Raw genomic sequence first — 25,018 nt, forward strand, 5'->3', positions numbered from 1 at the left:
TAATTACAACACATCTGAACAAGTTTCATCCATGCCTTGATAAAAGAGGTATTGTGTGTACCTGCCCCATATATCTCTAGGGCGATTTTGTATAGGTAATAGCTCAGCATACATTTCTTCACAATCATTTGCCCATAACATGTCTTTTTCCCAGTGGTTCCTTACTCTTCCACTTCATCAGAATTGCTCGCTTAGCTAGTAATAGGCCGAGGTTGAGCAATTTGCGCCAAGTAGGATTCATTTTCCCCACTGCCCCCTGCAGGCACACAGTTGGGGTCCTTTCAATGGGTTGATCTGACATGGCATCCAGTGTGTCGCACACGTCTGACCAATACACTGCTAGACGGGTGCATGCCCATAGCATGTGAAGTGTACCTGCGTCTTCACTTCCGCATCTGGGACATTTGCCATCCATAGTGGGAAATATGCGCTTCAATTTAGTCGGTGTATAGTGCGTTCTGTGTATTATTTTGTAATGTATTAGCCGGTACCGTGAATTGCTAGAGATGCTTTTCGTCAGTCTGCAAATCTGCATCCATTGGTTGTCAGTGATACTATGCCCTAACATCTGTTCCCATCTCCCCTTAGCCCTTTGGGATAGAGGTTCTCGGGCCGCTATCGCAATTTTATATAATATAGAGGCTGACGTTTTGGCCGACCCCACTGTAAATATGTATCCCGGACCTGGATCCGTTGCAGGTTCGGTAGGGAATGTATCCCACACTTCCGCCATGGCCAATCTCATGAGCAAATAGTACCGTTTTTGCAGTGGATTATCTCCCACTATGCTCTTAGCTTCCTCCCAAGTGATAAATTGTTTGTCTGGTAAGAGGTCTCTGAAGCAGTTGATCCCTTTACTTCCCCAATGCATAGCTATTATTATTATTTTTTTTTTAGTAGGTGGTATGTATGGCTCTTCCCACAATGGAATGTTTTGGTTATACAAAATTTCTCGCCTGGGTTTCCCTGTTAGCTTGGCCCAGGCAGTGCCCGTTACCAGTACTGGATTGGTGGTGTTATTGTGTCTGTGATGCGCTGCTGCCGCTTTGTGCGGGAGATTCCCTGGATTTCTTTTGTGCGTTTCGGTGGTTGTGTTGTGTGGTGTGACTGTAGGTAGGCGGCTGCCCATTGTGTTGCATAGTGTGCCTGTAGAAGTATACTGTAGTAGAATTTGAAATCAGGTGCCGCCAGCCCCCCTTGGTATATTGATTTGTGAGTGCTCGCCAGCTTACTCTGGATTGACCGTTCCATACAAATACCACACGAGTCTTGGATTCTCGAGAAAAGGGCCTTGCCCGGCCATATGGGCACAGTGCTAATTAAATAAAAATTTTTAGGTAAGATTATCATTTTAACCAGCGCAATCCTACCCATTAGGGAGATTGGTAGGGATCGACATTGGTCTAGTTTAGTGCAAAGTGTCTCTGCGAGTGTCTCGTAATTTAACGTGCTGACAAGTTGCGCTGTTCTCGCCACATGTACCCCTAGGTATTTTACCTGATTGGGGCTCCACAGTAGACCATGGAGCTCTGTGGGTTTCGAGGTGGCTTCTGTGAGGGGGAATACCTCGGATTTGGCCGAATTTAATTTAAGACCGGAGTACTCCCCACATTTTTTAACAGCGTGTAGAGTTTTCCCCAGGGTTTGTTTGGGATATCTCAAGTATAACATTATATTGTCCGCCTACAGCATAATAACCTCTATTTTGTCTGCCAGTGGCATCCCTAATCTGCTGTATCTAGCTCTTAGTAGGCCAGCTAGTGGTTCTATTACTAAAGCAAACAGGAGGGGGGACAGTGGGCGGCCCTGCCGTGTGCCGCCCGTCAGATTTAATATTGACGGTAGGGTCCCATTGACGCACACTTTGCGTACGGTTGTGTATACAGTATTCTGACCCACTTTATAAATTTAGGTCCGAACCCGTAATTGTGCAAGACCCTGAATAAGAACGGCTAGTAGACAGTATCAAAGGCCTTCTGCATATCTAAATGCTACCCCTTGCATGCCCTTCGGGATTGAAGCCAGTATATCGTAGCAGCAGCGAATATTTGTCGCTGTAGACCTGCCTGGTATGAAGCCTGCTTGGTCCTCATGGACCATATGCGGCATCAGGGGGGTCAGGCGTGAAGCCAGGATCTTTGCGAAGATTTTTGCGTCTGTGTTTATTAATGAGAGCAGTCTGTATGAGCCGCAATACTCTGGATTTTTCCCAGGCTTGAGCAACAGCGTTCTAATTGCCTCCCGAGTGGTCTCGGGGAGCTCGCCCGTGTCCAGGGCTTCCATCCAAGCAGCGTGTAGTCTGGGCATCGGGGTTCCTGCAAATTCTTTATAAAACTCGGCCCGAGGCCATCAGAACCTGGTGCTTAACCATTAGGCAATGCTTTGATGGCTTCTGCTATCTCAGCCAGCGTAATTGGAGTTTCTAATGCGTCTTTCGCTCCAGAGGATAGAAGCGTTGTGGGTATATTTGCTAAATAGCTATCTATCTCCTCCTCTGTGGCCGTGCTCTGGGGAGATTATAGTCGGGAGTAGAAATCATAAAAGACTTTCTCCATCTCTTCCTGGCCTGTCACCACTATCCTGTCTGGTCGAATTATACAGGGGATAAAAGTGCTTCCCCGTTCCCCTTTCACCACCTTTGCTAGCAGCCTACCTGGCCATTCCTGCTCGCCATATCGCCTAGCGGCAGCAGGTCTTTCGAAGTAGCGGATCTCATGATCTGCTGTTGCCCTGTATTCCACCCTTTGGGTCTTGATTTGCAATGTAGTTTGTGGGGTGGGGTCTATAGGATATTGATCCTGTAATTTAGCAATTCCCTCTTCCCAGTTCTTCAATTCTCTGCATATATTCCCGAGCACCCCGAATTCCGTTGACATGGCTACACCCCTCACGTACACTTTAAATGCCTGCCATAGTGTCGCCTGGCTCCTCACTGTGCCCTCATTGTGTTCAAAGTATTCATCGATATGTTGAGTCAAGCTGCTCCTATAGACGTGATCTGACATAGCTGCTGCCTTGAACCTGCATGGGGGGTCTTTGTGGTGAGACTTTAGGGATGTCAGATTTGGGGAGTGGTCTGACATTGTTCTGGGGTGTAGTGTGACTTTGGTTACCCATCCTAGGGCTCTCTGTGACATCAGCCGATGTCGATCCTTGAGTGCATATCATGCACCGACGAGTAAAATGTCTAGCCGCGGTGTGTGCCTTTCAGAGAGCGCCATACATCCCGGAGGCCCAGGTCAGTTATGTGAGTATGTATCATGTGGGCTGCTTTGGTAAGTGTTCTGGGACTATCAGATGTGCAGTCCAAGCATGTGTCAAGGATGGTGTTAAAATCGCCACCGCAAATTATATGGGCTGTAGAGTATTTGGCGCACTTCTTGAACAGCGCAGCGTAAAACATTGGGTCATCTATATTTGGCCTGTGTAGATTTAAATGCGTAAATGGTAATGACCTATGTATCAGTGTTAATACACCCTGTGCCGTGGTGGAATATGTTGTGTAGAAGCGATGATTACCCCATCCGGGTGCTATTTTTTCAGCTTGGTGTCTTAATAGATGGGTCTCCTGAAGATACACAATTCGGGCCCCCAGTCTATATTAATATGCCATTATGTTCCTCCTCTTGACTGGCACCCCCAACCCATGCACATTCCAGTTTAATAATGTGATTTTGTTCGTATCTATCATAGCCATAACTGACAGTTCCTCTCCTCAGGTAGATCTTGTACAAATGTCCCTTAAGATTCTTGTGCATCCATTTGGTCTGTATCTGTGCATTTTTAACTTTAACACCCCGTCTACTTAACCCCACCCCCTCCCCCACCCTCATAGTTCCCCAAACTTCAACTATGTCATTTCCCCCATCCGCCCATATTCCACTCTCTCTAGTGGTCTATGTGAAACGTGCACCTGCATCGGGGGGCCTCTGCGGTGGCGGCCAAGGTCAACGGCCTTCACTTGTCTGCCCATTCCTTACTTAATTTGTTAGTGTTAGGGAGAATTCTCTGTTAAGGCTAATTTCCCAAACCTAGTGAGTCCCCCAGCAGCTTTGCTGGATTTTTGGGGTTTATTGTTTTCTCCTGCTAAGAGTGAGACTCTTAGACATGATTTGAGGTGTTACTTTGACTCTGTATGTGTTTTATGGGCTATGGGGTCTTTTACTCCATAGGGCTTCATGTGTTTTGATATATGTGTTACACAGCACCCTCAGTGCCGTAACACAGGGGTGTCATAGTGACCCCCAAACATAGGTTCCATAGCCTGGGATTGACTACGGTCTCCCAGGGCATGTAAAGTCACCATTGGCTTTACTAGTCCTAAATTATGAACAGAACCAGTACCAACCATCATATTGTGGACGTACTGGTAGGGGCAATTCGATTGCCCCTCGGTCTGTTGTTCGAGGGGGCACTGTACCGTCCCCCCTGATCGAGTTTTGGCTGGTGGCAGTGGATACTACTTTTTATATTCGACCGCAAATATATTCCTATGGGATTTTCCCATTGTTCGAGGCTTCCACTTTTTAACATAGACTCAAACATACCGCCGGTTTATTATATTAATATAAATTCACCGGTTGGGATTTTTTGCCAGAACTCAATGCCAAAATGGCGCCTGTGTTCGCTTTTGTAACTCCAACCCAAGTCGAGACCTTTGTTCCACTTTTTGGCACAGAAGCCCTCCAAAGTGGTGCCACTCTGTCTGGGTCTACAGGATGTGTGGGGGTGGGGGGGTTTAGGCACCCTGGACTGAGTTGCCTTGGCAACTCAAGTCGCACTCTTGTGTGATTGGCCCAGTGGTGAGCCGCCCGGCTCACCACTTAGCATGTGTGATTGACAGCTAGGCTGAATGAATGGGGGTTTTCTGCATAAAAGCAGGGCTTTGGGGACTGGAACTTCAGAAGTCGCCACAGGACCTAAAGAATCCAAAGAGGGAGAAGCTGAGCTGACCTGCAACAACGACACCACCGGTGGAGCCCTGCTGACCCGCCTCACCACTTTTCCCGACGACAGAGAAGATCTTCACTCCGGAGAGTCTTCTACCTCTGAGCTGGTGGGGATAACCAGTTTGCCCTCTTTTTCGCCTTGCCGGACCATCTCGTGGTCGACTCGCCTGTGCCAAGCACCCCGGCGGCCGGATAACCACGTTTTACCACTACCGCGAATAAAAGGGTAGTACCTTTTAACTGAGAAACTCCACGGCTGGTTTCTTCCCTGGCCGTGCAACAACCTCCAGCTTTCCTCTACGACGAGACCTTCTCTTCCTCTGGACGAAACTCCGACTTGCACCCGCTGCCAGGAACAACTGCCCCTGCTGGAGCGTTCTCACCATTTCAGGTACTGTGTCCCACCTGGCCTCCCTTGTAACAGACTGTTCGAGGTGACCGGTAAATCCTTAACTCTCTATCCTGAGGTGGCCTGGGGGCCTGTTAACTAACTTTATCTGAACTGATCCTACTCTTTTTGAATCATCTGCAAAGACTCTAAAGTGTTCTCTACCTGTATGATCTTGGACACATTCCACCTTGCCCTCTCCAAGAGTGGGCCTGGCCTATGGACTTCCTTGCTCTACAGTAGACTCTGCCTTTTCCGACTTGCTGGGTTCTCCTAAAAGTGTTCGTATTGTGTGCTTTCTAATTCTGCCTTTTCCCTCCCTTTTTAAACAACTTATTGGAGTGCCATCTTGAGTTAAGCGCTCACCTCTGTCTGAAAATAAGTGATGTTTTAACTAAGACCTGTTCAATAAGTAATCAGGGATGTACATATAGTAATAGTGACTGTGTTTTGAACTTGCTTGCCATATTAGTGCTAGTGTATTTTATAAGTGTGTCTTTAAATAAATAATTATATACTTTTATACCAAAGCTCTAGTCAGTGTTTGCTTGTACTACTGTAGTTTGGTACCTTATGTGTATACTCTATATACTGCCTAACTCTTCTTGGGGGAAGTCTGACTGCTCAGCCACAGAAACCAGGTAAATCTGTGTGGTACAGGCTGCTACCAAGTGGGTTTACTGCCAACACCTGTAGTCTTAATCTTTTTGCAGTGTTCCCAAAGGGAACTGCACAGGATTCTGCCTAACACTGGTGTACAGCGGTGGGATTTGTATTGAGTATACATTTTAGTGTGCTTATAAGTACCTTAGTGCAACTAACCACAAAGCAAAGCACTAAAAAGTATATTTTCTAAAAACCTGTCTACTATGGAAAGTTATAGTCAAGAGTCCCTTGCTACAAAAACTGCTGATTGTTTAAGAGTTCTCTGTAAGCATAAGAATCTCCTGACTAAGGCCAAGAAAATGGAGCTAATAGAAAGGTTGTTAGCAAACCAAAGTCTGGATGGTGGTTCAGAGGAACCTACCACTCCAGCAAATGTAGAAAACAGTAATGATATTGATATTGATCAAAGTGTTGATAATCTTGAGTCAGAGCCAGAAGAGGAGGGTGGGGATGATGAAGTTGTCCCCCCTAGGCCTCTGCCTGCTCTGCCAGCTGTGCCTACTGGACCTTTGACAGGTCCCACACTTAGTCCTCAATGTCTTTAACTAGAGAAACTAAAACTTGAGTTGGAGTTTAAGAGAATTACTGCTCAAACAGAACAAAGGCACCGAGAACTAAGGCTCGGAGAAATGGAGCTCAAGCATAAGCTAGAGATGAAGAAATTGTCTGTTGAAAATGCTTCTCTCTCCGGATCCTCTAGGAGTTCCAGTCCCAAAAGACCCCGGATTCCTAAAGAGCTTGTGGGTATGTATGAGCCTAAGTTGGATGTGTTGGATTGGTTGGCTATGTTTGAGTATAATCATGGGCTCCAGGACATCTCAGGGAATGAGTTACTTCCCTGGTTGTTCTCTAGGCTCCCCCCTGTTGCATCCGATGTGGTAATGGAGTTGGGGGAGGTGGATAGAAGGGACTATGAATGTGTGAAGCTAACCTTTAATAGCTAGATTTGGGAAGACCTCTTCCCAGTAATTTAAGAGGTTTAGGACCCTCAAAAAGAATGATGGTACCCCTTGTGCTACCTGGGTGAATGAGTGTTTGAAAAACTTAGAGGGATGGATTAAGGGTTACAAGGTGAACACTTATGAGGGAATGAGAAATCTTGTAATGATGGAGTCAATTTATGATGCCTGCTCTCCTGGGCTCAGACAGCACTTGGCTGATTCAAGGGAATTAGATTCCAGGAAGCTAGCTAAGGCTGCTGACTTGGGGGTTGCCAACAGGGCTACTCACAAGGATTGAGGGGTCACTCAGAAAATGGATGAGGGAAAGCAGCCACCAAAAGGGAACCAAGAGACTTCTAATACCTCCCAACCCAAAGAGGGCCCCAAACAACAAAATAACCAGGGTAAGCCCCAGGGTAACAAGCCAGAAGGAGGTCAGAACAAGCCCCCATTCCAGAGAGCATTTGGAACATGCTATCTCTGTGGGTCAACTGACCACATCAAAGGAGATCCCAGATGTAAGGGTAAACCTACAGGTATCAGCACAGTCTCCTTAGCCTTCATTCCTGAGGAGAAAGTCCAAATGGCTAGTGCTCACTTTGAAGTCTTTGCTGAAGAATCTTGGGGTCTTCAAGCAAGTGTAACAGTAGAGTCCATGGGTCTGGTTAGCAATCAGGATAGGAGTGTGTACAACTCCATACCAGAAAACTCTAAAGTTTATGATATGGACAGTGTTCTTGTCAATGGCCAGGATACTCCTGCCAGGCGAAACTCTGGGGCCAGCAGAACAGTAGTGGATGAAAGCTTTTTCCGGCCTGAGGCTGTTGCTAAGGCACCCAAAGGTCCCACTAAGATGTCTGGAGGCCCTGTCCAAATGGTTCCAATTCTACCAGCCCTCATACAGTGTAACAACATGACAGTGATGATTCCTGTCAGTGTTCAGACTGAGGTGTCTGGGAGAGTCTTGTTGGAGAATGATCTAAGAACTCTAGAAGTAGTATCCAATACCCCCAGGCCTCCCAGTATGGAGACCCAGAACCAAACCAAATTGGCTAGAGAGGCCACCTTAAGGAACCACTCTACGCCTGTGGGAACCTCTACTGAGAACCCCACTACAAGCCCTGGTGTTGGTAAATTGACCTCTGACCCAGGCAAATTTCAGGCTAAAATGTTAGGGAAATGGGAGCACGAACCAAGCTCCATCATTATTCCCCCAGTTTTAAAGTCTGTGACTCCCCCTGCTTCTAAGGAAGAGGTAGATAGACCAACTGGACCCCTAACTAGGCCTAAGAGAACTGGTAATTCTCAGTGCTGGTGGAAAACCAGAAAAGAAAAGTCTAATGCCAAAAACCTTCAGACTGTTGGACCTTCTACTGAAGACTCCAACTCAAATCCTAATCTTGGGAGTGAAAATCCTAAAGTAGGTAAGAGTAGATCTAAGAGGAAGGAGAAGCATGTACCTTGCTTATCTCCATCCCCTCCAACCAAGAGGCCCAAAACCCAATCTTCTCCCAACAGAGAGGTGATGAGGAACTCTGGAGGCCCCTCTAGATCTAGGGGAATCCTTTATGAGGACCCCTTGAAAAAGCCTATCACAGGTTCAGAAGTTGCACCAACTTCTGAGGGACTGGTCAACCAGATCCCCGTAGTTTTAAAAAGACTGATGCTCCTCAAAGGATTTGTAGGTCATATAGCTTACAAAGGAAAACCTTTGATTTGACCATATACCATAGGTCAGGGTGTCACCACCAAAATGCTGATGGTCTCTCTAGGGTGTATGTCATCGACTAGAGGTATGAGATTCATCCAGGAGTAGATATAATCCTCCTGTCCCTTAGTATGGGGGGCAAGTGTTAGGGAGGATTCTCTGTTAAGGCTAATTTCCCAAACCTAGTGAGTCCCCCAGCAGCTTTGCTGGATTTTTGGGGTTTATTTGTTTCTCCTGCTAAGAGTGAGACTCTTTTACTCCCACTCTTAGACATGATTTGAGGTGTTCCTTTGACTCTGTATGTGTTTTATGAGCTATGGGGTCTTTTACTCCATAGGGCTTTATGTGTTTTGATATATGTGTTGCACAGCACCCTCAGTGCCGTAACACAGGGGTGTCATATTGACCCCCAACCATAGGCTCCATACCCTGCGACTGACTACTGCCTCCCAGGGCATGTAAAGTCACCATTTGCTTTACTAGTCCTAAATTACGAACAGAACCAGTACCAACCATCATATTGTGGACGTACTGGACAATTCGATTACCTCTGGGTCTGTTGTTCGAGGGGGCACTGTACCGTCCCCCATGATCAAGTTTTGGCTGGTGGCACTGGATACTACTTTTTATATTCGACTGCGAATATATTCCTATGGGATTTTCCCATTGTTCGAGGCTACCACTTTTTAACATAGCCTCAAACATACCGCCGGTTTATTAAATTAATATAAATTCACTGGTTGGGATTTTTTGCCAGAACCCGGTGCCAAAATGGAGTCTGTGTTCGCTTTTGTAACTCCAACCCAAGTCGAGCACTTTGTTCCACTTTTTGGTGGGCTTCTCCACAGAAGCCCTCCAAAGTGGTGCCACTCTGTCTGGGTCTACAGGATGTGTGGGAGGGGTGTTTAGGCACCCTGGACTGAGTTGCCTTGGCAACTCAAGTCGCACTCTTGTGTGATTGGCCCAGTGGTGAGCCGCCCGGCACACCACTTAGCATGTGTGATTGACAGCTAGGCTGAATGAATGGGGGTTTTCTGCATAAAAGCAGGGCTTTGGGGACTGGAACTTCAGAAGTCGCCACAGGACCTAAAGAATCCGAAGCTGAGCCGACCTGCAACGACAATACCACCGGTGGAGCCCTGCTGACCTGCCTCACCACTTTTCCCGACGACAGAGAAGATCTTCACTCCGGAGAGTCTTCTTCCTCTGAGCTGGTGGGGATAACCAGTTCGCCCTCTTTTTCGCCTTCCCGGACCATTTCGTGGTCGACTCGCCTGTGCGAAGCACCCGGCGGCCGGATAACCACGTTTTACCACTACCGCGAATAAAAGGGTAGTACCTTTTAACCGAGAAACTCTGCTGCTGTTTTCTTTCCTGGCAGTGGAACGACCTCCAGCTTTCCTCTACGACGAGACCTTCTCTTCCTCTGGACGAAACACTGACTTGCCCCCGCTGGAGCGTTCTCACCATTTCAGGTACTGTGTCCCACCTGGCCTCCCTTGCAACAGACTGTTCGAGGTGACCGGTAAATCCTTGACTCTCTATCCTGAGGTGGCCTGGGGGCCTGTTAACTAACTTTATCTGAACTGATCCTACTCTTTTTGATACATCTGCAAAGACTCTAAAGAGTACTTTACCTGTGTGATCTTGGGCACATTCCACCTTGCCCTCCCCAAGAGCCTGGCCTATGGACTTCCTTGGTCTACAGTAGACTCTGCCTTTTCCGACTTGCTGGGTTCTCCTAAAAGTGTTAGTATTGTGTGCTTTCTAATTCTGCCTTTCCCCCCCCTTTTTAATCAACTTATTGGAGTGCCATCTTGAGTTAAGCGTTCACCTCTGTCTGAAAATAAGTGGTGTTTTAACTAAGACTTGTTCAATAAGTAATCAAGGATGTACATATAGTAATAGTGACTGTGTTTTGAACTTGCTTGCCATATTAGTGCTAGTGTATTTTATAAGTGTGTCTTTAAATAAATAATTATATACTTTTATACCCAAGCTCTGGTCAGTTTTGCTTGTACTACTGTAGTTTGGTACCTAATGTGTATACTCTATATACTGCCTAACTCTTCTTGAGGGAAGTCTGACTGCTCAGCCACAGCTACCAGGTAAATCTGTGTGGTACAGACTGCTACCAAGTGGGTTTGCTGCCAACACCTGTAGTCTTAATCATTTTGCAGTGTTCCCAAAGGGAACTGCACAGGATTCTGCCTAACAGTTAGTTACTTGGACTAATAATAAAACAGGGGCATCCATCTTGCAACATATATCCTACATACTATTTTGAAAGTTCTCTGTTCGGGATGCGCTCTCCCAGGTGTTCGTGCCTGTGGCCGTTCTTTATACCGTACCCCTCTCATGCCTTTCCATGTCGCAGTGACTTGTTGCTATCCTCCATCGTGGTCAGCGTTTGAGTCGGCGTCACCGGAATGTTTGCCTCGACGAAGTTTGCTGCCTTTTCCAGAAAAGTGAAGAAATATGTCTTGTTGTTGTGGTGCATTCGGTGTTTGGCTGGGTATAACATTGCATAGGGGACTTTTTGTTCACAGAGCATCTTCATGACCCCCATAAAGAAACGCTGTTCTTGCTGGACTGCAAGCGAATAATCTGGGAAGATCCGAATTACATTGGAGCCTATTCTCTGTTCGTGTTTTCCTCTGGAGGCCCTTAGGACCAGGTCTCTGTCTCTGTAATTCATTAATCTTGCGACGATTGGCCTAGGATCAGCGCCGGGTTTGGGTCTTGGTGCCTGCGACCTGTGTGCTCTCTCCACTACAAACATAGATGACCAGCCTTGGTCTCCTAGCAGTTCCTTGAGTAATTCATCCACTGTGAGCTCCATAGGGCCCTTGAGAGCGTACTCCAGAACTCCAACAAATGGATGTTATTACGGCGTGACCTAGCCTCCAAGCCTTCACATTTAAGTTTCACCATTCCTAGGTCTTTAGCCATCTCTGTCACAGTGTTGCGGAGTGCTTCCAGTGTGTCTTCTGTTGTGCTAACCCATGTTTCCGCTTCCGTGATGCGACTGGTGACTTTTTTCTAGTTGGTTCCTGATAGTCGTCACGTTTGTGTTGATTCCATCCAGTTTGTAGTTCAAGGCTGCAAAGCCCTGCTGCATAGATGTGAATACCGCCTGGGGATCCGTAGTGGGGGACGGGGACGTAAGTGTAGTTTGCTGCGTTTTGTCAGTACTTGCGTCAGCCATGGTACCTGTCCTGACCACTGCCGTTGTGTATTTATCTATAGCTTCTTTTCCCTTTTTAGGGCCTGCCCCCTTGGGCATCGTCTTCAGCCTCGTTCTAAGCTTTGATTCTGCACCTTTGCTTGTTCAGGGATAAGTGCGTAGCCTGTGTGGCTGTCAGGGCTCCTACTGTGTTTGTTTCGGTGTCCAACTTATTCTCCGTTATTCGTGTAGCCACGCGGGAGCCCAGATTATTGGTTTTTCACCACACAGGTTCCCATGCTTCTGCCCACCATTGGCGTTGCTTTTGTGCTGTCTCCCCTGTTTACCATGCACCGGGGGTCTGCCCTGATAATGTAACTATTAGTGTCCTATATGCCCTGAGGGGTGGAGTTGACTTTTAGGGCCCCTCAGTGCCCAGACAGTGGAACGTGGTATGTTTCTGAGGTTCTCACTTTTGAGGGGGTGCTCCTCAACGTTGTGGTGTTATTGCCGCAGACACAGATGATCTGGGTTCTTGTGACGCAGTGATGACATAGTGCCGGTGCTCTCTGAGTGTGCCAGGCAGTGTTGGGTAGGTGACCAGACAGCCAGTGCAGCCAGGAAGTGTCTCGTTTCATGGGGCAACCGCACAGTTGTCCTTCTGTTGCCCTTTCTTGTGTGTGGGGGGTGTTGTGCTGATCCGGGCCAGAGTTCTTATTCCGTATCGTGTGGGCCCAGTTCTCAATGCGGCAGCAGTTTGGGGAGATGCCCCCTAGGTGGTGCGTTACTGCCGGTCTGTTCCTATGATTGCCTCCGCTGCAGGGTGCTGGAGTTGTGTGCTTTCATTTGTGGTCGCCTGCCTAGCGACACTGTTGTGGCATGCGTTAGGTTCGCGCAGGCACGAGAGCCCAGCAAGGTCACTCTGCAGATTCGTGTGAGTGACTGAATGCGGGCATATGTCTGAGGATGGCCTAGAATGCCAGGTGTTGTACATGTTCTCCCTGAAGCGTGTGTGTCGGCCTTTGCTATGAAGAGCAGTCTATTTCTTTACAGCTGCGCCCGCAGCATCAGATGTACTGGGGGGCCCTTTGATTGTCCCGAGTGGATGTTCCGGTCTCAAAACTGTTGGTGAGCCCGGCAGCTGCCCGGGGTGCGTGGAGGCCGCCACGTTTCACGGGGTCGCGGGAATCCACTAGGTGTGGGCGAAGTATTTGGGATGTGTATTCCCCCTGAGTGCCTATCTTACCGGATACTGTCCTGTGAGGTTTCTTGTCCGGCGGGGAGCTCCCAGAGCGCCAGCGGTTCAGGATTCAGTAGGGGAGAGTGTACGTAGTGTCTCTGGACTTGTGTCGTAATGGTGTCCTCCGTTGTCCTCGCAGGCATAAAATGTGGGGTGGTAGGGAAGTTGGCTTGTTGCATCTGTGTCGGGTCCGACGCAGTTCACGTGATTGCCAGTGCCCTGGATGTACTCCTCACGGGGCTCCTCTTTACACAATGTATCTCAGAATTCCGGAGACTGCACATTACGATTTTTTTTGTGGGTGTAGAGGGGACCTTCAGACGACCTCTTGAGTATTTTTATACAGAATCGGGCAGTATTTTGCAAATGATCTCCTCTTTGGCCTTCGCCGAGTCCGGAGCTCACACAGAAGGCTGCATACGTTCGCAACAGCACCCCCTGGGTTTTGATCTTTAATGTATTTCTTCCCTGTACCTCGTGTTACAAGAGATGTTTTCATGCTTGGAAAAATATAGCTGTGCATGCTTAGATCTTCTGCAGACACTTGATTTGTGTTGGGCCAGGGGCGTTGTGCACATTGTGGGGACTGCAAAGGTGGGATTTTCAGGTCAGGGATGTGGGGGATGGCTCCGGACTGGCTCGGTGGGGGTTGGAGGTCTACTGGCAGTTTAGTGGGATGAATGGATTCAGTGAGAAGCCTGGTGTTGTCCCACACTCTTGTAGGGCGCATTCCTTTGGAAGATACTAAATATTCGCAACACTGGAGAGACGAGGGGGACGTAGAGTTCCGTGGGAACGGGGCTCTGCAACTTAATGTGATTGGGTCTAGTGAGCAGAGCATGTGAACAGTGCGGTTCTGCAAGCTTATTCCTTGTAGGCCTACTACAAAGGAGTCAAGTGCTGTGCATCTACTGTTGGCACTACATTACCTCTACATGTGACCTAATTGTGCGGATTGTTCCCCCCATATACACTACATAACCTCATATGGTGTTCGCCTTACCTAGAAGGTTGGGATAGGCTCATTTCCATCCCAACAAAATACAACACGATGAGTCTTCGTATATGGGGAGTGGGGGATTTGTGTAGCCAGCAAGGATATATTTTCTTACTGTGGCATAGCTTTTTTTCACTGGCATTAAATTAACTGCCATAGGTTGTCCCCCCCCAGTGCTAAGGCCTTTTTTGGTGATTTTGGTATTTCACCATTCAAAGCCTTCTAACATTTTCTCCCCCATTAACCCCTTAAGCACCAAGGACAAACTATCTCGTCCTTGGCACTGGGGAGGGAATCCCAAGGACGAGATACCTCATCCTTAGCACTTAAGGCAAAGCCAACAGGAGTATGTTCTTACACGGGGATACTGGCATGTATTGGTGCACCAGAATGGACATGTGTGAGCACAATCAATATGAAAATGCTTTTTACACTTGCAGAGTACTGGCATATAGTGGGCAAAGGCATTATGAAAATGGGTTTGAAAATACTCCTGTGCATTGTTGGTGACTTGGCATCTAATGGACATTTTATGGCTTACCCTGCAAAACCGATTGTAAACTGTGTGGTTTTTTACTTAATTTATCACAAAGTGTACTGTAAAATGCACTATTTTAACCGATTATTTAAAAACGTTTCCCAAGGGGACAACCCCACCTTAATTGGTTCACCCTCCCTCATTACTCTCTGCCACTCCTATGCATTTGGCTGGGGGCAGAATAAGTGCCCTTCCTTCTGCTGGCTTTTCCTAGTGTGGTGGGCCCTACTACATTAGCTCCAGGCCCCACTTGTTACAGAATCATGGCTACACCTCTGGTGAGTTGGGGTGAAAGATGGATCTAATGGGCCAAAGGAAGGCATAATATCTGCTCAGCCTCCTGGGCTTGGGGAGGGGGTGGTAGGACCCAGGGGTTTGGGGGGGCGGATCAGTAGCGCAATAGGTTTAATGTCCCGTCTCACTAAGAATGTTTTTAAACTGCCATCCAGCCCCCCCCCAAAAAAATGTGTCTGGCTCCGCCCCTGCTTTTACAAGGTCCATTGATGTCTGTTTATTGCAATAATGTAGTTCTCTACCAATATGTAAAAAAAAAATGCCAGGGCAATTCCAAAATTTAATTCCCAGAGGTGGTATTTAAACCCAGCTCTTTCAATTGCACAATCGGAATGGTAGGTTGATTGAACATTTCCGATCTAATGTGCAAGTGAGGACCACATCAACATAGCTCTAACAGAGAGCATTATGAATGATGGTGATGGGTTGATGGTCTTTTATGCTTCTCCTGACTTTATCTTCACGTTGTTGGTTGTGAAGCAAGAGAGTGCCTTTACCTCTGACACAACCATCTGTATAATATTGCCTATGTCATAATTATAATTTGTAGTGTTTCTGTCCCTGTTTATACTGTTTTCTGATTCAGTCTTTAACTTCACAAACCTAATAAAACAAAGTAAAATAGAATTGGCATTGGCTGGCAAGGGGGTTTGAAACGTGCTGAATAGCATAGCATGAACTATTAGCCCTTGCTCCACTTTTCCCCTCAGCCATACAAGTCCCAAGTCATGATATTAGTTGCATACTGCATTGACTATGATACCAGTCTGATTATTTTACATCGCAATTTACCTAGCTCAACAAAACCCAGCACATGTGCATTGTGACGCATGGTGCTTCTCACCTCCAGCACCTTTTTCGAATTTGCCATGGTTTATAGTATATTGGAGCTTTTGTGGTGTTAGCCTTAGCCAACTAATGTCGTTTTTGGCTTTAAGCACTTGCAATTGTCTTTTTATTGTGAAATCTTTATTGAAATGGTATGCCTTTTCATTTCATACATTTCTTATAGTGCCTCTACATTGACACAGACCACCAGTGTACTGTTTCGCCTATGACACGATTATAATAAGTGCAGCGCATGTCATTTCCCGTTTTTACTGTTTTGCAGATTAGGCTTTGATTTCACAGAATCAAATAAAATACAAAAATGAAATAAAACATTGTGTTGATTGTTCAAGTGGGTGCAAAACGTTGCCAATGGCATAAATACCACCTATAAACTCTTACTCAATTTTTCTCCTACGCCATCCAAGCCCATTTCCTACCATTCTGCTTATTTTACGTCACCATGCACTTTGCTCAGCAAACACTTTTGAATGGGCAGCTCGGCTTTTCTTTGCACCACATTGTAGGAATATTTGAGCAGTGCAATTACTTTCTGTTGAGGTGATGGTGGTAAAAATAAATACATGAAGCGGTTGGCACGCAACCAGAAAAATGTGTTGCGGGGTGAAATTAAAGTTGTGATGCTCAGGTAAGGGAAGTGAACTTATTTACTAAGTTCCAGTGACAAGGTATATACATCAGGTAAGTCCAAGTGTAAGTAAGTAGGAAGGTACAGAGGAGACATCCACTGGCATCCTCTCTCATAGGCTGCTTCACTCCAACTGACCAATCATGGAGCTTACAGGGGCACTCACACCACAACATACCACGTGCATAACATTCCATCAGGCATTCTCTCAGGCAAGCATTCATGCAGGAGCAAGGCAGGAAACACAATACACAACAGAATGCTCTTGCATCGTGGAAAAGGGTGCATTGCCTGTAGACGATATTTTATTTAATAGATACTGGTGGTTTTGTTTATCTCTACACACCACCTTTTTGCCACCTCAGAATGTTAAACGAAAATGGGGGTGGATGGGACTCAGAAAGAAACGGTTAAGGACAGTTGATTAATTGATTGAGGAGATTTGCAAGTTCCCCTGTATAGCACACTCAATTGATGTAGAAGCCTTTGCATGGTAATATCCATGTGTAGTCTTTCATTTTGAGAAGTAGTAAAGAACCAAACTTGGGCTTCCGAACAGGTGAAGAAATGTATGTGATTCTTATTTGACACATGGCCTGAATGAAGCACAAAGTCTTGAGGATGTGTCAATGATTTTATTTTAGGTTTGGACACGGTTCCTGGAATAAGGATTAGGAAAGGACACATAAAAATATGCACCGGCTGGAAAAAGGGTATGGGAAGTGGCACTAGGTCTCTCTCTCCTCCCTCTCCCTGTCTTCCTCTCCCTCTCTCCTCCACATGGATTTCCCACCCTAGCCCAGGCATCCATAACAGCAGGTGAGTGTTCATGCTCGGTAACCCCTACTGCCTCAAGCTGATCTACAATACAAGTGGTTTCCGATGGTTAGTGCCAGAGGGTGGGTGTGTGTGCCTCTTTATCTTACCACCCCCTTCTCTTCACTACGCTACTCCTCCCACCTACTCACTCTGCCTACCTCCTCTTTACCACAACTCTTTACCTTATCCAAGCTACCAGTCTTCCAGCTCTACTCCTATCACAACTACTCAAGAAACTCAGGGCTACCCAACCCTCTTGCTATTCAAGCAACACAGGGATATAGTGCCCTGCTCACCCCTTTCACTACACAATCAACCCAGGAATATGGTGCCCTGCTCACCCCTTTCCCTATACAAGCAACCCAGGGATATGGTGCTCTGCTCACCCCTTTCCCTATACAAGCAACCCAGGGATATGGTGCTCTGCTCACCCCGTTCACTACACAAGCAACCGAGGGGTATGGTACCCTGCCCACCCCTTTCGCTACACAAGCAACCCAGGGATATAGCGGCATGTGCACCCCTTTCGCTACACAAGTAACCCAGGGATATGGTGCCCTGCTCACCCCTTCTCTATTCAAACAACCCACGGAAATGGTGCCCTGCCTACCACTCTCACTACACAAGCAACCCAGGGATATAGTGCTTTGCTCATGCCTCTCACAATACAGGCAACCCAGGGATATGGTTCCCTGCTCACTCCTACACACTTCCCGCTCTCACTGCTCTCAGCCCCTCCCCTCATACATCCCACTCCTTGCACCCCACTTCTACACCCTCCCAACTAGCCTCACTCTCTGATAGCAATCACTCTGTCTCTCACTAACTACTATCTCCCAATCTATGTTTAGTCTTTTTCACTCACAACACCCCCTCCCCACTTCCTGCACTGTAATATGCTACACTAAATACCACTGTTGTCACACTCTCTCAAATACCTCACCTTTTCAAAATCCACTTCTCCAACATTCTGTTTTGCAGTCCTTCCTGCACCTGGTCTTTTGGTCTTTCTCCAATTCCACCAGCAACCTCACCCATACAAACCACACACTGTATCTGCTGCTGTCTGCTTTTATAATGCAGGACTCTGTATGCAGGGACTGTCTCACCCCCCGCCCCCAATTGGTTGCTGCGCTCAGCTGATTTCCTGCACCAATCAGTGTCTGCCTTTTCCCCAGTAGGAGGACTATCCAGGTGGTAGACTTTAAAAACCTTTCTAAACCCCTCCCCCTTTTCCAGAATGGTTTTACAAGGAGTTTGGTTTTTATTTGCCATGCTGGTGGCTGAAAGTTTGGTTTTCTGTCTGGAGGGTGAGTAGTCTTCTCCTCTGTGTTGTTGGGTGCAGTTTGGTGGTGTTGCCAGTTCACAGGATGCTGGAATTGCTGCATTTCGTGTGTTTAGGATGCATACTTGCAGTCAGGGTTTTCCTGGCTACATGCTGTTGCACTGTGGATGATGTAGTTCTGAAAAGACAGAAATAGAACTGTGGCGAGCAGGGAATTTATTTTTTTGGGGACCTGTGACCACACAACTCCCACTTCGCATATCTGCAGCAGGGCTTGTTTTGAGTTTAATTTTAGAAAGCCACTTGCATCATGCTGAGAAGGGTCATTGCATCTACCCCATTTGACAGGGTCAATACCCTGACCCTGTCACACTGAACAACAGTTAATGGGGCTAATTTAGAAACGCAAAAAAAGTGAGCAAGTCCTTCTCAATTCTTTGAAATTGGTGAGGCCATTCCAGAGTGTGAATATGCCGCTAAATCTGGATGGTCAGTTGGAGAGTTGGTTCTGTTTGCAAGACTGCAGGCCTTTGGATAGGTTGAGTGGTTGGAATAACTTTGTTAGGTAGCCCATTGTGGAGCTAGTCCAAGGTGTGTGGACCAGGCAAAATGTGACATTTCTTTAATCTTGATTGAAAACGAATGCATTATTTGGCTTGTATGCAGTCAATGTTTTACTGTATTTACTAAATTTACATCTTTCACTGGTGTCTCTCCTATGCCTAGTGTAAGTACAGTATTCGAAGAATGGCCGGACTGGAGATGCAGAATCTTTATGTTGGGCCTCAGACCAACAGCAGTATGCCCAGCCTCTCTGGAATGTTCAGCAGCACAGAGATGAAACCTGACCTCATAAAGGGGGGGCATGTGATGTCCAACTTCCTAACATACAACTGTCTCACTGTAAGTAATACAATAAAAGAGACTGCCTTGATACAGCAGTTCATTACATTTTATTACCAAATATTGATGTGATATAACACACATTGTTGGCTTGAACGCACATGATTGGTTAAAGAATGAAGTAGAATGCTGTGGGATTGTTTTAGTACCTACCATTTGTTTTTTGATATTAAGGTGGTAGAGACTGTAGAAAATGTCAGTACCAAGAAAATGTTTCTCATGCTGATATCAAAACACCCCTTCAGAAACTATTCATTCATTGTATTAATTACACTAGTAATTATGTTTAGATAGCTCAGCTACCTTGTTGGATACTCAAATGACAAGATACCTCTTTGTTGTGTCGCGAATGCACCCTCTGATGGTTAGGGGTTTCTTCATATGAAGCCTGGCATCATGATGTTAGTTGTTAAAGAACTTGTTCTGTAACCTGTGATAAGTGAATGCTTATACAAAATCTATGACCAGAGAAAGGTTGGAGTTACCTACCTTGAGAAAAAGACCAAATTAAAACCCTCCCCCAGGCTACCTCTGTCTATGAGCTGAGTTCTAGTATAAGTGACTAATGTTTGATGATAATAGAAAAAAGGGCATTCCTGCCTGGTTTCCTATTGTATGAAAATGTCATGTACTGAGTCTCAATTTTTCAGCAGCAAAGCAGGGGCCCTTTATATAAAACAGATGGTGGGTGATCTGATGAACTGGGAAGGAATCCACATTCTGTAAATGCCTGTCATGTGGTGGAGTGGTCTCTAAAGAGGACGCAAACAGAAAATGATGTTCAAAAGGAGTGATGATTCCTGTTGAGGTTGCGGTTATGGTGGGGGCACCTTATTGCATATGTTGTGGACATGCTCTAGAGTAACTACCTTTTGAAATGAAGTTTTACATAGATTAGACATCGTGGTGGGAGAGTCTCCCCGCGTATCTTCTACTCGACAATTTTGTTATCAAACCGGGAAAGAGGGGATAAGGCCAGAGTTAGAACAGACTGGATTGATAGGGTTTTGGTAATGGCGGCAAAGCAAATACTAAAAATACTAAAAGTTTTGAAGTCGAGGAAAAAGCCAAATGTAGATGATTGGCTGTTAGATGTTCGAACCTTATCGAACTACGAGAAAGTTATGTTATTAAAACATGGGAGGGATGGAAATTATTCTCGGATTTGGGGATCTTTCAATGAATTGTACAGTTAGAAGCCTATAACGACATGTGTTATCATCTGTATATAATAGTTAGGGGGCCATTTTTATTATTATATGGTGTTGTCTGTTGTGCCTATCAATGTTATATGCCAAAGGCCTAAAAATTGTTTGTGAAATAGAGGTTTGTAGTTGTTATTGAGTTATTCATTTCATAAATTTATAAACAATACTGTATGATTATTAGCAGACTTATGTATTTTGCAATCTGGGTGAAAACCCATGATGTTATAGTTTCTGTTATTTGTGTGTTTATTCTAAAATAATAAATACATTGATTTAAAAAAACAAGTGATTTTTAAAAAAAAATGTTAAGGGTGCTTTGCAAAGAATGGGGCAAAGGAATAATTCGAGCATTGAGTCAGAGTAGCGTTCTGACCAGTTGTTCCAAGTTCTCAGATTGCTATTGAATATCTCTCAAAAGACCTTCTGGGTGTCTTCCCAGTTTTACACTCAATTTCGTGTGCCAAACAAAGGTTCTGTGACATTGGGCAGATAGATTGCAACTTGGTCTTCTTTGTCTGCTGTGTCCTATGTTTGGCTGTACCACTTTCAGTTCGCCATCTTGCTGGACGGGCAGTCCGCAGTGCTCACAATCTCCAGCAAAAGCGTGGCCGTATGGGAAATTCCACAGGCTGGTGTATAGGATCCTGACAACTCTTTGATCAGTGATCCTGGTCCTACAGCCCACAAGCCTATTCTCACTGGTATTCTCTTTGGCCCGATGTTGGCTTGTTCCTCAGGGACCTCTTTCTGACATCTACCCAACGTCTTCATTGTGTCTTAGCGCTGTGCCTTCTCAATGCTCGGCCACATGCTTATGCCTCCTGCCACCTCACTCACACACCCTATACGCATGAGTCATGTGTTGCCATCTCTATTATCCTCTAGCATCTTCAGGTCCTCTCCATACCTTTTCCACCCCATCACCTCCTTTTGTCACCTCCTTGGTTTATATTATTATTCCCACCTCCTTTGCTCCTCTCTTCCCCACCTTTTCCTCAGCTCGTCCTGTCACTGCCATCTCAGCTCGTTCTCGCACTGCCACCTCTGCTGGCTAGTCCTCTTGTCGCCTCCTCCTGAACTCTTACTTTCTCCACTACATCCTTTGTTCCTTCTCTCACCACTAACCTCCTCTCTGTCTTTAGCTTCTCCTTCCTCCAACCACCTCCACTGGCAGTCCTTCGCCAAACGCCTACACCCAGGCGCTGTTTGGGTGTTTTTTTGTATATTTCCTTCAACTCCTCTCCTCTGGCTGGGCTCCCTGTGAGGGTCGGCTCATGAGTATGATGCTCCTTGCTAGTGTGGGATTGAACATTTGCCAATTGATTCTATGTCTCAGGTGTGTCTATTGGCTAGTCCACCATTTTGGAATAACTAAGTCTTGCACATTAGTGTATGAATTGTAGGTTGGGCAATCAGAGCTGGTCTGGCTGCAGCCACTTCACATATTCTCTTCTCTTAGGCCACTAATTGGCGCTACCATTCTGTTTACATTACAGTTCACACTAGCAACATGTGAAATATCAGTCTCAAAGGGCATTTGAGGCTCCTGACTTCACAAACACCTTTTGGAATATGTTAACCCCCTCTGCGGGAAGAAAGAAACAAAAGAAAAGAAAAATGTACGATCCCCCAGTGTGTGAAACCGTGCAGGGCACCCTTCATTCAAAAGAAAAAATAATGTTAAGAAAGGGTGAATGGAGCGTCGTTAATCGGTGGACCCCGACCCACCGACTAGAGTGGCGAACTGGTGCTCCGCTAAACGCCAAGCTAACAATGTTACCTGGTTGATCATGCCTGTGATCACTGCTGGCCGCCCGGGCTTCTTCTAGTATGTGGCTCACTGTTGCCTGGAGGGGGTACCACTGTGTGAATCACCACCACAGCCGGCTCACCCTCGCTCCCCATGGGGACGGGGAGCACCCAACATTCACCACTGTTCGCCTGCTCTTCAGTATGTGCTGCTTACCAAAAAGGCAGGGCAGCACTGTGTGAATAGTACAGGACTGGCCCCCTGATGCGCCAGGTCACAAAGACTCCCATGGGCCGCTGCTTGCTGACACGGCCCAAGTTGAAAGTGTGAGGCTCCCCCAACCTGCTGCAATCCACGCCAGGCTGCACCCGACATATGCAGCCAGGCCCATAATTAATAAAGGGATCTCCCACGCTGCTGCTGAGTTGCTGGGCTGCTTCTGACAGATGCAGCTCCACCTACAAGGACTTTTTGGCCCCCCAACATGCTGCTGCTGCCCTGCCTGTCAGCTGACTGCCAAGTAGCAGCAAAACAAAGACCCACAGTGAGAAAGGACCTTGAGACTGCAAGTCTGTCTCCCAAGTAAGGTTTTCTGAATATAGTTTTTTTTCAAAACATTTTATTTATTGGGTTTTCAAATATACATAATACAAATCAAAATAAAAACAACCCATTCCCACACCCTTATTTCCCCAAACCTCCCTTAACACCCAGTCCCCCTAGAACCCTAAACCATTCCCACCCTCTCATGTACAAATCATGTCAAGATTGTCATTAAGCTCTAATATGTTCAGTATTTGCAAATTCTGCGGTCAGTATTGTCGCCATGAAAAAAGTTCAGGATCATTGCCCGTTCCTTTGAGAATTTAGCTGACTCTCCTTGGATTGTATATGTAATCCACTCCAAAGATACGAAATGTCACATCTTATAATACCAGTCTTTTATATGTGTGGGGTCTGCAGACTTCCATTTCTGAGTTACTACCAATAATGCAGCCAATTGAAGAGTATAAAATGGTTTCCTCCTATTTCGGCTAGTGTTCATTGTCTTGTGGCGCCAAGTCCAAAAGACTTTCCCCTAGAGGTATTTCCGTCTTAAAAGCAACCATTACCTTCATATGTGCCTGCACCTCCCCCCAGAATGGAGACAACTTGGGACACGACCACCATATATGGAACCAATCCCTTTTCCCCCGACAATCTCTCCAGCAAGAAGCCGGAACCGATGTAGTGATTTTATGTAATCGTTCAGGGGTACAATGCCACTGATACATTAACTTGAACCAAAATTCCCTAATTTGTATAGATATTGTCATTTTCAAAATATCTAACCATAAGTGGGACCATGATTCCTCTGTAGGCAAATATCCCAAGGTCTTTGCCCAGGCCGTTTAAAATGTAAGGGTGCTTGTTGGAGGTTGATCAGTTAAGTACTTATATAATCTGGTGATCAAGTGTTTATCCCCCGAGCTAGAAGTTACAAACTGCTCAAATGACATAAGTGGGCTTAACGCTGCCGACCTGTTGGATGGGGCCATCAGCAGGTGGCGGACTTGAAAGTATTGGAAGCAATGCCTCATTTGGAGGGCCAACTTCTCTTTCAATATCGCAAAAGATGTAATCTCTAGGTCTAAAAACATGTCTCGGAACTTTATGCATCCCTCCCTTTTCCATTCAGAGAAAGAGTTTGACGAGTTTCCTGGAGTTAACTGAGGATTTGGAAACAAAGGGGTAAATGGGGTGGGAAATGATGTAAAGCCGTGTGGACGGACAGCCTGGTCACATGTATCTTCCACTACCCCTATAATTAGACTGAGATGGATATTCCGGGGTCCGTCAAGTCTAAGTAGCCAAAATGTATATCCCATTCTAGGACCCACTATAGCTCTTTCCATCTATTTCCACCTTTTATATGTGCCTTCTCTAAACCAATCTTTAATAACGCATAATGTGCCACACGGTAATAATCTCTAAAATTAGGAAGACCTGCCCGTCCTCTGTTTGGTGGAAGCATTAATGTTGTCAGTGCAATGCAGGGGGTGTGGGTTTTTTTTTCCATTTATACTTTGACATTATTTTATGCAGCGTTTGGAAAAAGGAAGCTGAGATTCGGATCGGGAGAGCCTGAAACAAATATACAATTTTTTGATTGAGTTAATCCTCCCCAGCCATGAAATAATAAAAGGCTCCAGGACTGGACCTGCTTTTGAATTTTGTCTAATACGGGGCATAAATTGGCAGAAAATAATTCCCAGAGTGAACGTGTTATGTTTACACACAAAACCCGGATGCTCTGTGGCATCCATCAAAGCTGTGTCTTTTTCATTTTTATGCGTTATCCACCTTGTTTAAGACCCAGATTCAAAATGTCAGACTTTGTGGTATTATTTTTAGGACCAGCCACCCTACCAAATTTTCCCAGTTGAACAAGGGCCTCAGATAGTGAGATAATCTGGTTCAGATTGTGAGGAGCATATCATCAGTATTTGTCATCAGCTTGTGAGTCTCCCCTCCGAAGGATATACCTTCTGTTTGCTCTGATAATCGAAGCTGTGATAATAACGGTTCTAAATGCAATGCATAGAGAAGCGGGGAGAGGGGCAGCCCTGTTTCGTACCCCTACCAAGAGAAACTTTGAGGAAAGTTGACCATTGATTAGCATTCTAGTAGAAGGGTACACATAATTAGC

The 25,018-nt window shown here is 46.0% G+C and overlaps 1 protein-coding gene across 1 annotated transcript in view; it reads left to right on the forward strand.

Moving 5' to 3' along the window:
• Window positions 1-25,018, forward strand: part of DHX34 (DExH-box helicase 34) — a 1,224,470-nt gene that overhangs the window by 975,678 nt on the left and 223,774 nt on the right. The window contains exon 15 of the mRNA XM_069644554.1: window positions 19,195-19,371. Coding sequence (XP_069500655.1) covers window positions 19,195-19,371 — 177 coding nt within the window. The remainder of the gene's footprint in view (window positions 1-19,194; window positions 19,372-25,018) is intronic.

This window comes from Ambystoma mexicanum, chromosome 2p (assembly GCF_040938575.1).
Source record: "Ambystoma mexicanum isolate Mex_15411 chromosome 2p, UKY_AmexF1_1, whole genome shotgun sequence".
NCBI lineage: Eukaryota > Metazoa > Chordata > Amphibia > Caudata > Ambystomatidae > Ambystoma > Ambystoma mexicanum.